Source organism: Pinus tabuliformis, chromosome 9, assembly GCF_031772625.1.
Source record: "Pinus tabuliformis cultivar Carrire ecotype Pingquan chromosome 9, CPIR1, whole genome shotgun sequence".
Classification (NCBI taxonomy): Eukaryota; Viridiplantae; Streptophyta; class Pinopsida; order Pinales; family Pinaceae; genus Pinus; species Pinus tabuliformis.
This window is the reverse complement of record NC_142307.1, coordinates 1,609,634,520-1,609,654,914: the sequence shown is the minus strand read 5'-3', so window position 1 is coordinate 1,609,654,914 and position 20,395 is coordinate 1,609,634,520. Positions and strand designations below refer to the sequence as shown.

The 20,395-nt window shown below is 40.2% G+C and overlaps 1 protein-coding gene across 2 annotated transcripts in view; it reads left to right on the top strand.

Moving 5' to 3' along the window:
• Window positions 1-2,071: 2,071 nt before the first annotated feature.
• LOC149154943 (SWI/SNF complex subunit SWI3B-like) overlaps window positions 2,072-20,395 on the top strand; it is a 138,067-nt gene continuing 119,743 nt past the window's right edge. The window contains exons 1-2 of one of the 2 annotated variants that reach the window (XM_089441502.1): window positions 2,072-2,375; window positions 2,465-2,961. In XM_089441502.1, the coding sequence (XP_089297628.1) occupies window positions 2,165-2,375; window positions 2,465-2,961 (708 nt within the window). In that variant the 5' untranslated portion in view covers window positions 2,072-2,164. The remainder of the gene's footprint in view (window positions 2,376-2,464; window positions 2,962-20,395) is intronic. The other variant, XM_089441501.1, reaches the window with a different exon arrangement.

Genomic DNA, 20,395 nt, shown 5'->3' with positions numbered 1-20,395 from the left:
GTCATTTTGCAAAAAGATAACTAAAAGTAATTATTGCAAAACAAATTGTTTTCTCATTCCACGTAAATAAATATCAATAAAAATAGAACGAGTTAAAAAAATGATATTCAATACTTTGAGATCACAAACTAAAATGGAATAAATTGGTTTTAGTTTCAAAATACTTCGCCTTATTTTTTTAGCAATTACTTAGGTCTAAACATTCATTGTATATATGAACTAGAGCTATAAGTTCATCTTCTCCTTCAAATGTAACATCATAACTAAATGAACTAAAAACTACACGCACATGAATCATGTATACAAATAAGCAGTTGCTGTTGTTTAAATAATTATTAATTATTTACTTACCTTTGAGGAATAATGAATGATCTGCACTGTGCCAACTACACTATTGCCAACTTTGCTCTACACTGCTTAGTCTCTGGCCCTCCTAGCCACTGCAATTGTCACTCCGACACTCCTTTGCACCAACTGACATTGGTCCATCCTGCTACTTCTGATATGGGTTCCTGTAGCAAGGTATTGATCCATGAGGTGGACTCCTCAATGGATCCTCCCCATTTGTATTTCTTTTGAACTATATTACTGGATCACCCCACCACTCCCCTAGAGATATATGGGCAATCATGGCAAACCTGTCCTCCTCGATATTTGCAGTTGTAGCCTACAGATCATGTTTCTCGTCCTTGTCCTTCTTGAGAGGACACTGCGTAGCGCAGTGACCAAATTCACCACACTGAAAAATTTGATCTTTGAGACATTCTTCTTCCATCTCCGTTGCTCCTGCTGCCCCTTCGATGCAAGGGCTACATTCTCTTCCTCCTCCTTGGGCTTCGTCCCACTGCTGTTGCTGCTATCAAGTTTGCACTTGGCTAAGTCTCGCCTCATCTCTTCTTGCTAAAGAGCGACCCACATCCCTTCCCAATCTGACAATTTCTCTCTGCCTAGGATGCTCTGGACAAATACTTGCCATTCTTTTGAGACTGAATTCAGGGCCAACCTCACCATCTCTATAGGTTGAGGTGATGATCCTACATGCCAAATGATCTCGGACCCCCTAAAGTTTCGATAGGAACGGATCAATGTGCCCCGCTTCTGCATCATTGCGGTTCTCAGTTTCTCCTCCAAGTACATCTTCCGCTACTCGGAAGATCCCTAATACAACATAGCCAAAGCATCCCACATCTTCTTGATAGTCCCTTTGCTAACAATGTGACATACTACATGATTTCTCACTTCATCGAGGATTTGGCGTTCGCCATTTCAGCCTTCTACTCCCTGAGTGAAAGATTACCACTCAATGAGTGATAATACACGAGATTGTATTATCAAAATTTTAAATTTTGATAATAAAGATATATTTGGTGCATTGACATTCAACAAAAAATTCCATATTTTATTTAATATTATTTATTATCTTATATTTAAAATTGATTTTTTCCAAAAATAAATAAATAAATTATTAATTATTTAAATTATTATTTATTAATTTATTTATTTAACTTTCGTGAAAAGATAATTTTAAATATAAAATAACAAATAATATTAAATAAAATACTGAATTTCTCGTTGATTCAATGCCAATGCATCAAATATATTTGTATTATCAAAACTCAAAATGTTTAGTCAATTTGATAATGCTATTCTAATAGAAAGATTTTTAAAAATTAAATGAGCTCATCATCAATTTAATAAAAAAATGATTAAATTCATCAATTTGAATAAAAAAATATTGAAAGATTTTTAAAAATGAGACCAACAGCTTATCATCAATTTAATAAAAATAATTAAATTCATCAATTTAAATAACAAAATATTAAATTGTAAAAAACTAAAATAATTAAATTCATCAATTTAAATAACAAAATATTAAATTGTAAAAAACTAAAATAATTAAATTCATCAATTTAAATAACAAAATATTAAATTGTAAAAAACTAAAATAATTAAATTCATCAATTTAAATAACAAAATATTAAATTGTAAAAAACTAAAACTCACTGTAAATATCATTTCATCTACTTCGCCTCCATTTCCATTTTAATCGACCGCATGTGACCAAGTGGTTATGCTCAATTGGGTCTTAATACAAAACCGACGTTTTCGTTGGGCGTCACCACATAAAATCCTGTCCTTCCAACGAGCCGCATGAGCCAGAGCGATGGCGAGCCCCTCCAACACCAATACAAGCGGTAATACAAACAAGGACCCAAATCCGGAAACCACTTCAAACCACGCAGGAAGTCCCCATGATTCGTCCAACGCTGCTATTGCTGATACCGCCAATCCTCCCACCGTTCTCCAGTCAGACTTCAAAGAAGGCAGCTCACCCCCACGCCACAGAGAAATCTACAAAATTCCGAGATATTCAAGTAAGCATAGCATTAAAAAAGCAGAAGAGACTTCAAGTTTATTATTTTGATTCGTGTTAAATACTCTGGTTTTGCGGTTGTCTTTTCAGGCTGGTTTGCCTGGAACAAAATTCACAGCACCGAACAAAGATTTCTACCGGAGTTCTTCGATGAGAAATCCACTGCAAAGACCCCCAAAATATACAAGGAATATAGGGACTTCATTATTAACAGATACCGGGAAAATCCGCACAAGAGGATCACTTTTACGGAGGTCAGAAAAATGCTGGTGGGGGACGTTAATTCGGTAAGGAGGGTTTTTGATTTTCTGGATAATTGGGGTTTGATTAATTACCAGGTCGCTTCTTCCAAACAGCACACAAAAGCAGAGGAAAATGCTGGTGTTGTGGGGGAGAAAGGGGTGGCGACCAGGGTTTTGGGCCAGAAGGGCTCAGCGGCATCTGAAGGCAACCGTCCGTCCGGCGGGATTGCAACAAACAGTACGGTAATTGACGGAAAGGACAAGAAAGGGGCAGAATCGCAGGGTGGGCTTTTATGTAATAATTGCGGGGCAGACTGTTCCATTGCTCGCTTTGATTGCCTCAAGGTCAGCATTTTTTCTCTGGTGTTGAGTGTTTTTTTGTTGTTAATCTTTCTGCCCTATTTTTTTCTTCGACTTTGGGCTACAACCGACTTTTGGCTTCGGTTGTAGAAGATGTTTCAAAAACATGCCCACATGTTGTCACTGTGCATGTTGTTTGCCCATCATAGTAGGACTTGCAATTATATGGATATCACATAGATAACAACTTCAAGTTAAAGGAGCCCACAGGGCATGGCACCAAAATCAAATGGCAAATATGAAGAACCATGCAGTAACGCAATTATTGGCAATTGGTTTACTGCTTTTATATATTGTCCGTTGGACGAGAATAAAGTGATATTCAATGGATAGGATAAAAAATTAGTAAACCAATCATTGGCTTAATGCATGGTGCAAAACATTTGCCAAACCAAATAGGAACTACAAAGCATTATACCAAAACCCTAGTGATGTTTGTAAGGACTATGCTATTACATCAACTTGGGACATTGGACCCCAAAGTGGCTGTATGAATTGGCAAAGCTTTGGGTGTGGGTAAAGCCTTATAAATGACTGCCAGTTTTACACTGGTTATGCATGTGAGATTACTCACTACACACAATGGGCTACAACCGACTTTGGGCTTCGGTTGTAGAAGATGTTTCAAAAACAGGCTTAATGCATGGTGCAAAACATTTGCCAAACCAAATAGGAACTACAAAGCATTATACCAAAACCCTAGTGATGTTGGTAAGGACTATGCTATTACATCAACTTGGGACATTGGACCCCAAAGTGACTGTATGAATTGGCAAAGCTTTGGGTGTGTTTAAAGCTTTATAAATGACTGCCAGTATTACACTGGTTATGCATGTGAGATTACTCACTACACACAATGGGTTTAGTTGGATGAATGACTATCCCCTTTAATGCGATAAAACATATAGATAAATGTATATCTAACTTTTATTAAATTGTCCACATGGCCAAATGGCCATATGGGACAAAAGGTTGTACATGATTTCAATGTACTTAAAGTGAAATGTTGCAATATAAGAAGATAAATGTTTAAAGGGAAGAACCACATCATGATCTTGATCTACTCATTTGGCTCTAATCTCCCTAGCTCCTCATCCAAAGTTCGTTGTCCTTTTGTGTCTGATCTCAATAACCCCTTTATTGCACGCATCATTTATCTCAATCACAATTGTTGCACCTCCTACTGGATCCTTTTGTTTTGCTGATTCGCAAGAGGAAGAAAACCATCGTGAAGAGGCCTCCATTTGTAAACTTGACCAAACCCTTGCATAGTAAACATCGACACTCTATGTTTTACACAAGTGAATTGCTTTAGTTATTTTGACTCCATGGCATCATGACTTCTTCTATATGCTTGTGTGTTAGTTTGCGTTTGTAATCAGAGTTAATTCTGCATTGGCAAGAATTGTGAGACATGGGTGGTATATTAAGTACTACATGCACTATAAACTAACTTTGGTGTTCAAGTCCCCAATTTGTTGTGATAGCATCTTCCCTCACTTTGGTACTAACATTAGTTTGAGGTGCCTATGTGCTCTATAGGTCCCCTTGCTTGTAATTATTATCTTTGCAAAGCCTTCTAAAATACAAACCTATTAAAATCACAAAGTCATATTATCCCTTGTTGGTGATTTTCCTCCTCATTAATATGACTACTTTATTCTTACGATTGTTTTCAAACTAGGGCCTATATGGTTTTGCTTTCTCTCTTCAAAGTGGGTTGAGCCAAATGGTTACCACTATCAGGATCTTTTGAAAATACTTCCTTGAAGATGGCTTTGCCCTTTCCCAACCACCTAATGGATCTCTTTGTTTGTCTAAGGCGGTGTTTCCACTCGTCCACCTACAAAGTGAAAGAGTAAAATTCAATTGCTTCTACTATAGTCATGGATGTAACTATAACAAGCTACTTGATCATCATCATTGAGACCCTAAGAGGATTTTGCATTGTTTTTGGTTCTTGTGTATGTCTATTTGTTTTCTAGTTCGCTTTAGCTATCTTTGTAAGAATTTTATAATGTAGTGCAATTAGAATTGTTAATGTTGAATCCTTTACTAGTTAATAAAATATTAATTTGACAAGGATTTTGTTTAGAGGACATGGAAAATGTTTCCTAAAACATTCTTATTATCCATATTCATTGACTATAATCATTTCTTTGATAAGAAAACTAGGGCCAAACTCCATGTGGATCACCTTATTTGTGACTACTGATATTTTTCCTAGATTCCTCTCATTGAGAGGTGTAGGATTGATCTAAAGATCATTCGATTCCGATAAGTATTTATGGAGATATGAATTTATTTTGATTATGGAAAAATTGTCAAAGTCGGCCAGCAACTTATGTAGGCTCAGAAGCCCAACAGTCATGTCTATTCAACCTCAACGTTTTGCATATAAATACAAGGAGCATTCTCTTCATTTGGACACTTCATCATCACGCACATCTCTCTCTCTCTCCTGTGCAGAAAGAGTCTCTCTCTCTTTTTCACATGTGTGGCTGAAAGGACGACGTCCTAGGGCAAAGAGGACGCAGAAACAGGACAACAAGTCATCTTTGACCAGTGTTGACCAGCGTTGACCTTCCAAGAAGTGCGGATTGGGTGTGGTTGCCTCTCCTAGGCAGGCCGCAATTTTTGGCACAAAAATCGAGGTGATCTGACCTCAGGTTTGACTGGTATTGACTACCCTAGTTTAAGGCTACAGTGAACTTCAAAAATCTGCACTTTGACTGAATTTTTGGGGCTGTTCTAGGGATGCTTCTTTAGGCTGTTGAAGGGCAAGTTGACTGGAAATTGACCAAGAATATTGGAGGTCAATTTCCACTCATTTGACTAAGTTTGACTTTGCTGATCTAGGGTTTGTTGCTGGTGATATAAAATTTCAGAAATCAGATTTTGTACTATTTCTCTCTGCTGAATTATTGAAGATAAAAGAAGATTTGATTAAAGGGTTTCCCCACACATTGTGGGGTTTGTCCCTGGCTAGCTACCACATCTTGTGTCTCTTGTCTTGGCTTGTTTTCTGTTGATTGGTTAATGTTCTATCTGCACTTTACTTTATGCACTTGTGATTGCTAATCTATGGATAATATTCAAGAAAATAAGTAAACTGCTCTAAGCATAGAACATACCATAATTTAACATGGTATAGGAGCTGAGGTGAAGAGAAAGCCCAAGCAAGAGTAAGAGCAATCACCGAAGAGAAGGTTGGCAAGGCTATCTAAAACAAACCATGGGGTCCTCAACACACTTCCTTGTTGAAGACAAACACCGTGAGAAGTCTGACTACCACGGATGGAAGATGTCTTTCGATCTAACATTAGAAGAACAGGAAGTGTTGGACCATGTGAGGCAGAATTGTTGAGTCTCCATCAAATGCATCCGTTGCTGCTAGGAACAAATGGACCAAGGGAGAAGTCAAAGCAAGGAAGATCATTCGGGACTCTATCGACAAGTGCTTGGTGGCTTATGTTTCCGACCTGAACACCTCCAAGGAAATCTACAATAGACTGGTGAGTTTATTTAAAGTTAATGATGCAAATCAAGTCTTGTTTCTTAGAATAAGCTGAAGGAAATTAAGAAAGGCAAAGATGAGAGTATGCAAACATACTTTTTAAGGATCACTGAGATCAAGAACAATCTCCTATTTACTGGGGAAGTAATTCCTGACAAGGAAATAACACTCACAACTCTTGGAGGACTACCATCCGAATGATATTTATTCAGGACTACTCTTCTCAACAATAACGTAATTCCTGGATTCGAGGAATTAATGGCCAGATGCATTCAAGAAGAAACAAGGATGGAAGAACAAGAAATGCCCATACCTAAGGGTCATCCCTCTGCCTTTTCTTCTCATACTAAAAGAAGAAACAATTTCGAGGCTAAATTTGAAGGAAAGGATGGACCAAAGGGTGGAAGAAAAGGACGATGTTATAATTGCAATAAAATAGGTCACTATTCAAGGGAGTGCTCTGATAAAAGGGACTCTCACCGGGACAATGATCAAAATCCCTCTTAAGGCAATCAAAGGAATGCTAGGACAAAAGGAAGAGGTAAAAGAAGCGCTGGAAATCAAGGAAGAGGACAACCATTCAAGGAGGCAAGAAATTTCAGGTATGAATCTAACACCGCGAACAACAAGCAAGATGAATATTATCTACCAACAACTTTATCTACTACTGCTCCCTCGGACTTGCTGGGAAATTGGCTTATTGATAGTGGTGCCTCAAGGCACTTCACTAGTTACAAAGAAGCTCTCTATGATCTGATAGAGAAGGAAACCAACCTGGAAATTGTTCTTGGAGATAATACAAAATATCCCGTGAAAGGCGTTGGAAATGTCACTCTTCAATTGAATCAGGGAAATGCAATTCATCTACAAGATGTGTTATATGTACCTGATCTCAAAAGGAACCTAGTGTCCATTTCGGCAATGGAAGACAAAGGCTACAAGGTGATCTTCAGCGATGGTAAGGTACGTGTATGGAAAAAGAATATTAAATATGCTTTCACTCTTGGGTTTCGAGTTGATTCATTATATCAGGTTGGAGGAAGTCCGTTAGGTGTCATGTCTTGTGACACAACTCTTCAGTCCGAACTATGGCATCAGAGGTTTGCTCACCTTCATTATAAAGCTCTACTCGATGTAAGAAAGATGGTGACAAGGATGCCCGAATTCCGAGTAGAGCAAGAAGGTGTATGTCCGGGATGTGCCGAAGGAAAGCTCAAAAGGGGACCATTCCCATCAAGCCAAAGTAAGACCTCCGATATATTGCAGTTGATTCACTCAGACATATCAGGTATGATGCCTGTGAACTCCTTGGGAGGATATTCATATTATCTCACTTTTACAGATGATTATTCTCGCAAGTCTTGGATATACTTCTTGAAAAAGAAGGATGAAGTGTTCTCCTGGTTTTGACACTTCAAAGCCTTAATCGAAAATCAAATCGAGAAGAAGATCAAGATCTTAAGAACTGATAATGGGACTGAATATGAATCCAATGGGTTTCATGACTTTTGTAAAGAGGTTGGCATTACGAGGGAGACCACTACACCATATACTCCTGAGCAAAATGGTGTGGCGGAAAGGAAGAATCGCACAATTGTAAAAGCTGTTCGTGCTATGCTCCATGATCAAATACTTCCGAAGTTTCTATGAGCCGAAGTTGCAAACATCACCGTATATGTACAAAACCGATGCCCTCATCAAGCATTGGGTTCCAAGACTCCCGAAGAAATGTTCACTGGTAAGAAACTTGACGTATCTCATTTTAGAATTTTTGGAAGCCTTGTATATTTTCATGTACTAAAGGAGAAAAGAAATAAATTGGGTGCATTTGGAAAGAAAGGAATCTTCGTGGGCTATAGCGAAAATAATAAGGGCTACAGAATTTATGTGGCTGGTCAAAGGGAAGTCGAAATTAGCCATGACGTCACCTTTGATGAAGATATGGCTCTTAGCAAAGTAGATAATCTTCCTACTCAAAGAGGATCTAAAGAAGCTGACACTAGGGAACCAAAGGAAAAGGAAGAAGAGATGATGCTCAATGTGGAAGAACCTATGAATCCTATTGATCCCCCTCCGCCTGAGCCTTCCTCTTCTAGGAAGAGGCCTTCATAGCTTAGGGGGACACTTGATGATGCTGAAGGACACATTGCACCCCGAGGAACCTTCCGTGAAAGTAAGGAGCCAAACAGGTATCAAGGATACCTTACCATCATGAGCACGATCATCCAAAATGAGCCTTCATCATTCATAGATGCCGTCAAGCATCAAGTATGGAAGGATGCTATGACCGAGGAATATGAGTCCATCATGAAAAACGATGTTTGGGATGTGGTCCCCCGACCTCTGGACAAAGCTGTTGTCACCTCAAAATGGATTTACAAGATAAAGCATGCAGTTGATGGAAGTGCAGAAAAATATAAGGCTCGTTTTGTTGCTCGTGGCTTCTCTCAGAAGGAAGGTATAGACTATGACGAGATATTTGCACCTGTTGCCTGATACACCACCATCCGCTCGATCATAGCCCTTGCTGCTTCGCAAGGATGGAACCTACATCAGATGGATGTCAAGACTGCGTTCTTACATGGTTCGATCAAAGAGGAGGTCTACGTGGAACAACCCGAAGGATTTGAGATTTATGATCGAAAATCTCATGTGTGCAGGTTGAAGAAGGCCCTCTATGGGCTGAAGCAAGCACCCCGAGCATGGTATGAAAGGATCGATAGCTACTTGATAAAGCTGGGATTCACTAGGAGTGAAGCCGACCCTAACCTTTACTTTAAGGTTGAAGACGACAAACCTCTCATACTAGTGCTGTATGTTGACGACCTCTTTCTAACAGGTGCAGACCCTCTCATTCACAAATGTAAGAGGGAGTTGGCTTCTGAGTTCGAGATGAAAGACCTAGGACTTATGCACTACTTCCTAGGACTGGAAGTCTGGCAGAAGCCAGGGGAGATTTTCCTATCTCAAGGAAAATATGTGGTGAAGATATTGGAAAGATTTGGTATGGTGGACTGCAAGTCCGTAACTACCCTGTTGGAACTTGACTTCAAGAAGTTAAGTGGTAGTGCTGCTCGACCTGTGTTACGAAATGCTACCATGTATCGTCAACTCATCGGAGCATTGATGTTCTTGGTGAACTCCCGTTTGGATATATGCTTTGCAGTCAACACATTGAGTCAACATATGGTTGAACCTCACCACACACATTGGATTGGTGCCAAGAATCTGTTGAGATATCTTCATGGCACAATTACTCATGGGTTAAGATACACTGCCGGAGATGTGAGACTACTTGGATATACTAATGTTGATTGGGCAGGCAGTGTGGTGGACCGTAAGAGCACCTCCGGGTGCTGTTTCTCTTTGGGATCTGCCTCGATATCCTGGATGAGCAGGAAGCAGAAGTCGGTAGCTTTGAGCACCGCCGAGGCAGAGTACATTGCTGCCAGTATGGCCTCCTGCGAGGCAGTCTGGTTGTGAAAGCTCTTCAGTGAGCTGTTTGGATTTACATTGGATACCACCGTGATCCTGTGTGACAACCAGAGTGGGATTCGTTTATCAGAGAATCCCGTATTCCATGATCGCTCCAAGCATATCGATATCAGGTACCACTATATTCGAGATATGGTGCAGCGGGGAGCTATAAGGCTCCAACATATCGGTACAGATGAACAGATCGCTGACATTTTGACAAAGCCCCTGGGAAAGGTCAAATTCTTGACTTTCCGAGAATGACTTGGTGTCGTTCAGAGACCCTCTTATGAGGGTCAAGTATGATGTATTGAGCTCTGGGAGCTCCAGGGGGGCACGGGGTACTTCTTGGAGCGACATGTGACCACAGGGCGACTCACCATCCCTTGGTGGTACACTATGTACAGGGTAAAGAGGTTCAACCTTTTCCTTGCGATACCCCATGGCGACTGTGGACAGGATGATTCGTTCTCCTATGGGCCAGGATGATTCGTTCTCCGTGGTGATTGTGGACAGGATGATTCGTTCTCCTATGGGCCATGATGATTCGTTCTCCGTGGCGACTGTGGACAGGATGATTCGTTCTCTTGTGGGCTAGGATGATTCGTTCTCTGTGGCGACTGTGGAACAGGATGATTTGTTCTCTTGTGGGCCAGGATGATTTGTTCTCCTGTGGACAGGGTGATTCGTTCTCCTGTCGAGGCATCCTACCCATGCAGTCTGGGACTCATGGGAAGTACCTCTCATTTGATCAATGAGCAGGGAAATGAGGATAGGGACCATAGTAGTACTATCGATGGACGCATCGCTGTATCTACCGTACTCCCTATGCTAGGATGACCTCCATTGATCTGGGATCAATGATACTGATCTGGGATCAGTGAGAGTGGTACACACTCTGAGACTAACTTTGGGTCAGTGGAGGATGGTATGATACATCCTCGGTCATTTCTTCTTCTTCATAGTTCGAGCAAGAGCCGAGCAGAGCAAAGCAGAGCAGAGCAAAGCAGAATAGGGTAGAGCAAGGGACAAACTGTATAGGGCTGTGCATTTGATGGATGAATAGTAGCGACAATCAGATGGATTGTTGATGGAGTTCTCCCTAGTTGAGAGGGAGTGTTAAAATTGGCAACTAGGGCCAAACTCTATGTGGATCACCTTATTTGTGACCACTGATATTTTTCTTAGATTCCTCTCAATGAGAGGGGTAGGATTGATCTAAAGAATATCCGATTTCGATAAGTATTTATGGAGATATGAATTTATTTTGATTATGGAAAAATTGTCAAAGTCGGCCAGCAACTTATGTAGGGTCAGAAGCCCAATAGTCATGTTTATTCAACCTCAATGTTTTGCATATAAATACAAGGAGCATTCTCCTCATTTGGACACTTCATCATCACACACTTCTCTCTCTCTCTGCTGCGCAGAAAGAGTCTCTCTCTCTTTCTCACACGTGTGGCTGAAAGGAAGACGTCCTAGGGCAAAGAGGACGCAGAAACAAAACAACAAGTCATCTTTGACTAGCGTTGACCTTCTAAGAAGTGCAGATCGGGTGTGGTTGCCTCTCCTAGGCAGGCCGCAATTTTTGGCACAAAAATCGAGGTGATCTGACCTCAGGTTTGACCGGTATTGATTGCCCTAGTTTAGGGCTGCAGTCAACTTCAGAAATCTGCACTTTGACTGAATTTTTGGGGCTATTCTAGGGCTGCTTTTTCAGGCTGTTCAATGGCAAGTTGACTGAAAATTGCCCAAGCATATTGGAGGTCAATTTCCATTCACTTGACTAAGTTTGACTTTGTTGATCTAGGGTTTGCTACTGCTGATATAAAATTTCAGAAATCAGATTTTGTACTATTTCTCTCTGCTGAACTATTGAAGATAAAAGAAGATTTGATCAAAGGGTTTCCCCATATTGGGGTTTGTCCCTGGCTAGCTGCCACATCTCATGCCTCTTGTCTTGGCTTGTTTTCTGTTGATCGTTTAATGTTCTATCTGCACTTTACTTTATGCACATGTGATTGCTAATCTGTGGATAATATTAAAGAAAATAAGTAAACTGCTCTAAGCATAGAACAAACTAAATTTAACAAAAATGAAATACCATCCACATACTATAATGCCTAAAGTTTCACAAACACATAATCATAATTGAATACTTTTGTCGTTCCTTGAGAGATAAAGAGACATGGTGGTCATATATTTTTGTTCTTTGAGTTATTAAAGGGTGAATGCAACTTTTTATTATTGCACTATGATAATTGGGTAATCAATCTTGTTTTGTTCTTTTGTCTTACATGGTTAATCATTGATATTTTTTTCCTCGAAAAAAACTGTATTTTCATTAAGTAATGATGAGAAATACATTTTGTATATGCACATGGAAGGTGCATTCATCAGTATTTGCCCAAATCCTATAGTGGCTAGAAAAAAGGGCACGTAAGCCCACAAAAAAACCCCAAAGGGTGCAAAAAGAAAAGCTAAAAATGCTAGAAAACAAGATACTGGCTCAAAAAACGAGCCAAACAAATTGTGGGCACATGCTACCCAGATAGCCCCAAATAATATGCCCAAAGCCGACCTTCATAACAAAGAGTGAGCAGAGGCTCCACAAAAAGCACAACAAAACCCCAGATGGAACAACATCGGAGGAAATTCGTCAGTAGTGACAGTTTAGGCACAAAATGACCAAAACCCCCCACCTGCATCAACATTTCTCAGCTTGTAGGAGGCACAAACTAGGGTTCATAGAGGTGAAAGCCGCCAACAAACTTGCTCCCTCAACTCCCCACGCAGCCACAGGAGACGAAACACAGGATACAAGTCGACGAGCCCACTAAAACTTGAGAGATGAACCTTGAGCACAACTTCAAGAGGTTGCAAAATGGAAAGACGCAAAGCCTTTCCCCTTTGAAGGGAACATCAGGCAAACGGAAACAAACAATGTAACAGTGGCACTGTCAAACTAGAGCGACAAAGAGCACAAAGGAAGAGGGGGTTGTGACGGCTAGGGTTCTAGTTGTTGAGCCCCCTCATTGACGAAATCGAGAAAAAAACCAAGTGGCTAGGGTTTATTTTCACTTAGAAATCACCTCGGTCGCTCTGTCTCTTGTCACGCCAAACTTTCCAGTTAATCATTGATCTATCGATATATGTTTTAAGTTTATCTTTTTGATTTATATAGTTTTGTTAAAGATGTATTATGCATTATAGGTAGGTCTTGTAGTTTTTATATTTAAAAGTAGGGTATTGTTTTACAAATTCATAGGGAGGATGATATTATTGTAGAACGAAATCCTGTCATAGGGACATACCATTGTTGTAATAATATGTGAAATTATTATGTACATTAAATAGATAACAACAATGCTTCAGCTAGGGCGTAGGAGGCATCACATTGATATCAGTAATGATGTTAGTATTGGACCAAGGGGGAATACTATCACATCAACTTAGGGACTTGGGGGAATCTCTTTGTGGTTTATAATATTTTTGGCAAGAGGATGACACTTGTTGTTACAAGGATCAACAAGAGAGTAGATAGAACAACACACCCTTAAACTTCACATTGCTCCTTCATAAAGCCATCAATATCATGAAAGATTGACGTTGAGCTCTGGAGAGATTTAAGTGGGAGATGTAGTTTGGAAGGTACTGAAAAAAATGAGTAATGACCCATGGTGGAGCCTCCCAATAGTGCTCTGATGGGTCAAAAAGAAACTTGATTGGAGAAGATTCATGTAAAAAATGGTTGGCAATTTGACTAAGAAGGGCTTGAGATGTGGAGGAGATTTCTCATGTAGATGGATCATATAAAAAATATGTTGCATTAAGAAGAATGGAGATAGCTCACTTAGGTATAAGCCTTGACCTATTTGAAGGAAGAAGATTTGGTGTAGGCGAATCATGCATAGGTCTCCATTTTCAACACTAAATAATGAAGTTGAATTATTAAGAGCATTCAAAATAGGTGAGAAGTCCTTTGCAACATGAGGGTTGGTTGAGCCATTGACAAAAGCATCGTCCTCTATAGCATGAACATTGGATGAATCATCGACAAGAGGATCTTGAATAAGTGAAGAGACCTCTATAGTAGGAAGATTAGATTAGTCATTTATGGGGTCCTTATTAGTAATAGAAGTCTATCTAGAAATTGTAGAAAGAGTACTTTTAGATGCAAAGTGAGGACCAACATCATCCTATGAAGGGGAAGGGTCCATTAAAACATTACAATAATCATCTAGAAGAGGTACTACATGGTGACAAGAGTAACCATGTTGAGATACATTTGAAGAATTTGCTCAAAGAAGTATTGGGAGAGATCTCAACAAATTGTGTAGGAACCTCATAAAAAATAACCTCATTATATTCAACCACCATATGTGTGGTTAGATTATAAAGGTGATATCCTTGAAAAGTGTGATTGTAGCCAACTAGAGTGTAATAGGAGTTTGGAGATGTTGATGTTTTTCGGCCTTTGTTAGGAGCATGGGCCCATGCACTAGATCCAAAGATTATGAAATGCATAATAGAAGATTTGCTGCTATAGCACGAAGTCAAAAAGTCATAATTGTGAAAGCACGAGTTGGTGTTCTATTGATTATATCAATTGCACAAACAACTAGTTGTACCCATAATGAAAACTTCATTTTATTGGAGTGATTTCATGATAGCCCTACTCTTTTGTTCTACTACATATTGTCGTGGAGTGTAATGAATAGTTCTCTGCTAAGAGCTACCTTGAGATATGAGAAATGATTAGAAGGTATTGCTAATATGTTCACCTATGTTATCAATGCTAAGACACTTAATCTTCCCGTTGCTTTGATTTTCCACAGGAGATTTGAATTTTTAGAACTTTCAAACACTTGATCTTTAGATTTAATGGTGTACACCTAGAGAAATCGATATACATTATTAATGAAGGTGATCTCTTCCAATAGAAGATGTAGTCATAGGTCCATAAATATTACTGTTGAGAAGTTCGCCTCACTCTGTCCTTAGGAAAGGTCTCCTAATGATGTTTCTGCATTACATACCCTTCATAGATATCACTAGGTGATTCAATTTGTGGAAAATCATCAACCATATGTAGTTGACGATATGGCACAAAGATCTATGATTGAGGTTATCAAGACATTGATGCCATAACATGTTGGTGTCACTGGCATTGGTTACCATAGTATCACACCCTTATCTCTTTGAGGAGGGAGTCTTCCCCAAATTGTACGTATGATTGGATTTGTCGCAATTTTCAGATTCAACGACCTTGAAACCATCTTTCATGTTCCTTACAACTCATTGATTGGACTAAAATTCCACATTTTACTGCGATAAATAGGAATATTTGGTCAAACACTTGGAACATGAGGAACATCTCCAAGTTTAGTTGTATTTATGCTGACATCATTGCATCTTGAAACTTGTAAGGTTGAGTTGTCACTAATAACCACTTCCTCTCTAGTGTGCTATTGTCTATAATGATAGAGAAGGTGGTCATGTTTGGTCACATGTCGAATAGCTTTAGAATTAAAAATGCATTCTTGCTATAAGAAGAATAGGACCAAAGTGTAGAGTGCGTTGTCAAATGTACATTATGAGAAGATCCAACAGTGTCATCAAAAAGGCATTTTGTGCCTACTATAGATCTTGCAAGCTCTTCAATTTTTTGAAGACGTGTAAGGAAAGACTTGAAAAGATGGCCCTCGTTAGGAAAACGGTTACATATGACTCTTTTATTCTTGAAGGATTTTGAGTATTCTCCTTTACCTTGATTTGACTTAGATTTTAGAGGGGTTGAGACAATGTTTGGATGGGGTTGATCTTTGGGGGGGGGGGTAATTCACCCATATTCACCAAAGTAATTGGATGTTGAATGAGATTAGAGAAAACCTCCTCAAAAGTAGGGTTATAATATCCTTAAGAAATAGAACTATAGAATATTAGAGCAAAATATTTGTTTGTTGGAGAAAGGTTGTGTAGATCAATATTGCAAGTTTTTGGTATTGTTTTGTCGTTTCCTCAACTTGAATAATGTCGACATTTAGGTTCTTAAACCTTGCAATATACTCCTAAATCATGTTGAAGTCAACCATCTCGAGATTGGAGAGTTCAATCTCCAATTTCTTGACCTAAGTGGTATTAATTTTTCCAAAGACAGTATTGAAGGTATCCCAAGTTTTCTTTGCACTTTTTTTATCCTCGGTATGATCAAAGATATTAGGTTTGACATAAAGAGTGATTAACACAAGAGTTTCACCCTTCTTCAAGCATACAATGTCTTAACTATCATCATCTTCAACAAAAAACAACATCATCAAGTTTATATGTAGATCATTTCTCCAAAGTAGGGTAGTCATGTGATCCACCTGAGGATGATAATTGGCCCCATTTTAGGGTGGGGGGGAAGGGCAACAAGCACTTTGAATCTATAGGCTTGGCAACAACAAGATGAAGGCTCCTTATGGAATGAAGACTTTAGAAATTCGCCTTAATAGATCTAGAGGTACAAAACCCTATGTAATTGTAGTGTCCCAAGGTAATATTTTTTCCTAGGGTTTCTCGGCTTGTCTATTGTTTCCAATAATTCAACAACATAACACGTTTATTCATTCATGTAACAGTGGGCATCCATCTATGTAATGCACAAATATAGAGATCTTCAACAGTAATATAATTCTCCAACCAATCGTTAATTAACTAGTGCACCTAATGAACGGTAGATTCAACTAATGATGCACATTATAGTTTTGACAACTCTGTTCTATAGTGTTGATAGTATTATAATTCTACAACAAAACCACGGAAGTTAGGGCTGACTACCCACAAAACAATCAATCATTCCCCCTTCAAAACCACCAGTGTACTTTGGGTGCGATGTCAAGATTCAATAATCCAATCTTCTAACTGTAACTAGCCTAATAGTGCAGTTACTAGACTAATGTCCAACTACTGTCTATTTGTTTTGTTACCCTTGCTTTGAATTTCTGTCTGTGAAGACCATCGCGCTGATTTGATTAGTCGTTGTTAATACTTGTGGTATGATGGACATTCACCTTATTGTTGCGAGCATGGGTTAGGGCATCACAAAGTATGCTTTTTGCTCAGCCGTAAATAACTCTTCTAATCTGCAGCAGGCAGGGAGGATGCTGCCTCAATTTCGCTACAACATATGCCTTTGTCCAGATTAACCTTCACTGCCAAGTTTAACCCCAACTCTGTCACAAAACAGGTCTAAATAAATGGGCACTGTTGCCTAAGTTAAATGCTTCCATCCACGCTCTGACTAGACAGACCTTCAAGGATCTATGCTGCCACAATTACTATATTGCTGCCCTAATCATTATGGTGCCTCAGGTGATTCCTCTGCAGTTCCTCATTGCTTTAGTTGAATCTTAGGGCCAAACGAACCTGATAAGTGACATTTGCTGTGCTTAGTCGAGGCTTGTCTTGACCAAACAAATTACCATGCAGCGAACCATGTCCCTATGTGCCAGATCAAGCCACAGTTGTCCAAGAATACTAAGCTGTAGAAGACAGAAAAAACGGTGTCTAGCTAGGGTGGGTTCACCTCCATCGAAACTAGACAGGCGATTAACTAGGGTGGGATCACCTACACCGAAGCTAATTGCGAAGAAGGGGTCTTAAAACCCTCAAAACCTCAGTTCAAGAAAATAGAGATATTTAATCCAAATCTGATGATCCTAGAGTGATTCTAACTCTCTCTTATTTATAGATTCCTCATGGGGTTTCTTCTAATATGAGGGGTTACAAGTGCAACCCGCAATTTGGGCTTCTTGCCCCAACGTCTCCTTTTTCAACAACAACAAACTGATACACTTATCTTCATTTGAAATCTTAATATCAACATACAATAACTGACTTACTGTTGATTTGGGGTAGCATCGGATGTGCTCTAGCCATGAAAATTGGTGGAGAGGCTAAAGCATACGAGATCTCCAAGACCCAGAAATGATTTGGACAGATTGTACTCGGTTTGAGAGATATTAAAATAATTAATATTTTTGATGGATTTCCTAAGTCTAAACTTGGGAAAAATAAAATATTAATGGGTATTAATATAAAACTGGGTTAGAAGGTTCCAAAAGTCATGGATCAACCGAAATCTAATATTAGCCGTTGATTAGAGATTTAATCTTAGCCATTGAACGACCAAAAGGAAAAGTATAAGAGGAGGCTTGAGGGTCAGTGGGAGAACACACTAGAGTGACCACTGACCAGTCATTCATTTTGCTAGAGCGGGGTTGCTAAGCAGAGTTGAATCAGTGATCAACAATGAGGGGCAGTGAGCATTGGACAGAGAGGCAGAGATGGTGTTGAGAGACCAGTGCAGAGGTAGAGAGCGAGAAGCAGCAGCCAGAGCAGGCCACACAGAGCCCAACAGAGACAACGCAGAGGCCAGAGGGACTTCATCATCCACGTAGAGAGCAACTGGAGTGACGCAGAGGGTCCCAGAGGTTGTGCAGTGCCTCAGAGGGCTGACGTAGAGTGGTTTGGGGCTGATGCAGAGGCTAGAAGGGCCAACGCAGTGCTTTAGAGAGGGTGGAGAGGGTTTTGTGGGACAGGTTTTCTGAATAACTGTTTCCGAATAGAGAGGTATTGCTGCTGATTATTTTTCTTTGTTGGGTGAGCCAGTTTGGCACCCGGTTGTACTCAAGGAAATACTGCATAATAATATACCCTTAGAATAGCTGCACCAGTTTTCCCACATTGGGTTTTTCCAGGGACATTTGTCCAAAAATAATGATGTCACTTGTGTGTTTGTTTTCTTTCAGCTAATGATCTGTAGATGTTGAGACTGTATTGTGTTTATTTCGTTATTTATATCTTTTAAATAACTTGTTCGAATTTAACAAGTAGAAGAAATAAACTAGAAGAATACAGATTAAATTTATAATGGATAGACTTGAAATTTCAACATGGTATCAGAGCATTGTTGCAGATCACAAGAGAGCTGAAGGCATCAGCTAAGCAGAGCATTTGCAGTAGAATCAGCTGTCCCGAGTGATAGAAGCTGATCCTTGCAGATGCGACAGAAGAATGGTTGACGTAGAGGGACTGCGTCATCAGTCCGGGCCAGAGAGAGGCCAGTGCAGAGGCTAAGGAGGGCAAAAAGAGGCTCACGTAGAGACCAAGAGGGTTGACGCAGTTGGCTGAGGGAGATGTTTTGCCAGTGCCAGGGATTGCGTAGAGCCTAGAGGCTCAGTCCTTCAGTTGCTGGGGCATAGGAAGCTGTGGGCAGTTTGCGAGAGCAAAGATGGTGGGGTATTGTGGGCAGAACAATACCTAACAGGGCAAAACCAAGGTAGAGGGAGTTGCTACCAAGGGGGATTTCTAGCCAAGGAATCTGGATTAGTGTTGGGGGTGCACAAAAGATCGGAGAGGTGCAACCTGATGATTGGCAGGAGGATTTCTAGAAGGGAAATCAGGACTCAAAGAACTTCAGGCGGGAAGTAGAGAGACTTAACAGGAGTCGAAAGAAGAATTTCCAGAGGGAAGTAGAGAGACTCGAAGGAGTCGACAAAAGAGCAGAGAGATGGTCATGAATGGATTGAGAGATCAAGACAGGCTGGACAAGGCGTCCAACTTTGTGGTCTGGAAGGCCAGGATCTTGTCCATTTTAGATAGACATCGCATCAAGGGCTTTTCCTTGAGAATAATGGCTATCCCAGTTGACCCGGTAGCTAATGAGAAGTACGAGGAGGCAATGGCCAAGGCAAAATGCATCATCCTTGATGGGGTCAAGGATCATGTGGTCCAACATATTGCCGAGAAGGAGACAGTAAAGGAAATGTGGGACACCTTGAAGACATTGTACCAACATACTTTCGTGCAGAGGAAGATGTTACTTGAGAATCAGCTACGGTCACACCAGATGCAGAAGGGAGAGTAGATAGATCTCTTCCTTGGTCGGTTGAAGGAGATCCGGGACCAATTGACTTCCATAGGGGCCACGCCGGATGAGGAGATGATGGTAAGGACCGCACTTAACGCAGTCTCCGAGGATTGGGAGACATTTGTCCAAAGCATACTGGGCAGGGCAGATCTTCCAGATTGGGAAGAATTGTGGGCGGCTCTTCATCAAGAGGAGATCAAGGGGTTGAGCAAGGTGGGAAGTAGCAGCGAAGGAGTCCGGATCAAGAAGGAAGAGGAAGAGGAAGAGGATGTAGCTCTGGCATCTGCGGGAAAGCAGGAGAAGAGGAAGAAGAAAGACCTCTCCAAGGTCAAATGCTTCCACAGTGGGGAATTGGGCCATTATGTGAACCAGTGTCCAAGGAAGAAGAACAAGGGAGAGGCTTTTGACTCTAAAGCAGCTCCAACGAAGGCGGAGAAGAGGTGGGGAGACATCGAGCTGTAGTCAAGAGGACTACAGGCGATGAGGGGCAGGATCCTTGAGGTACCCAAACT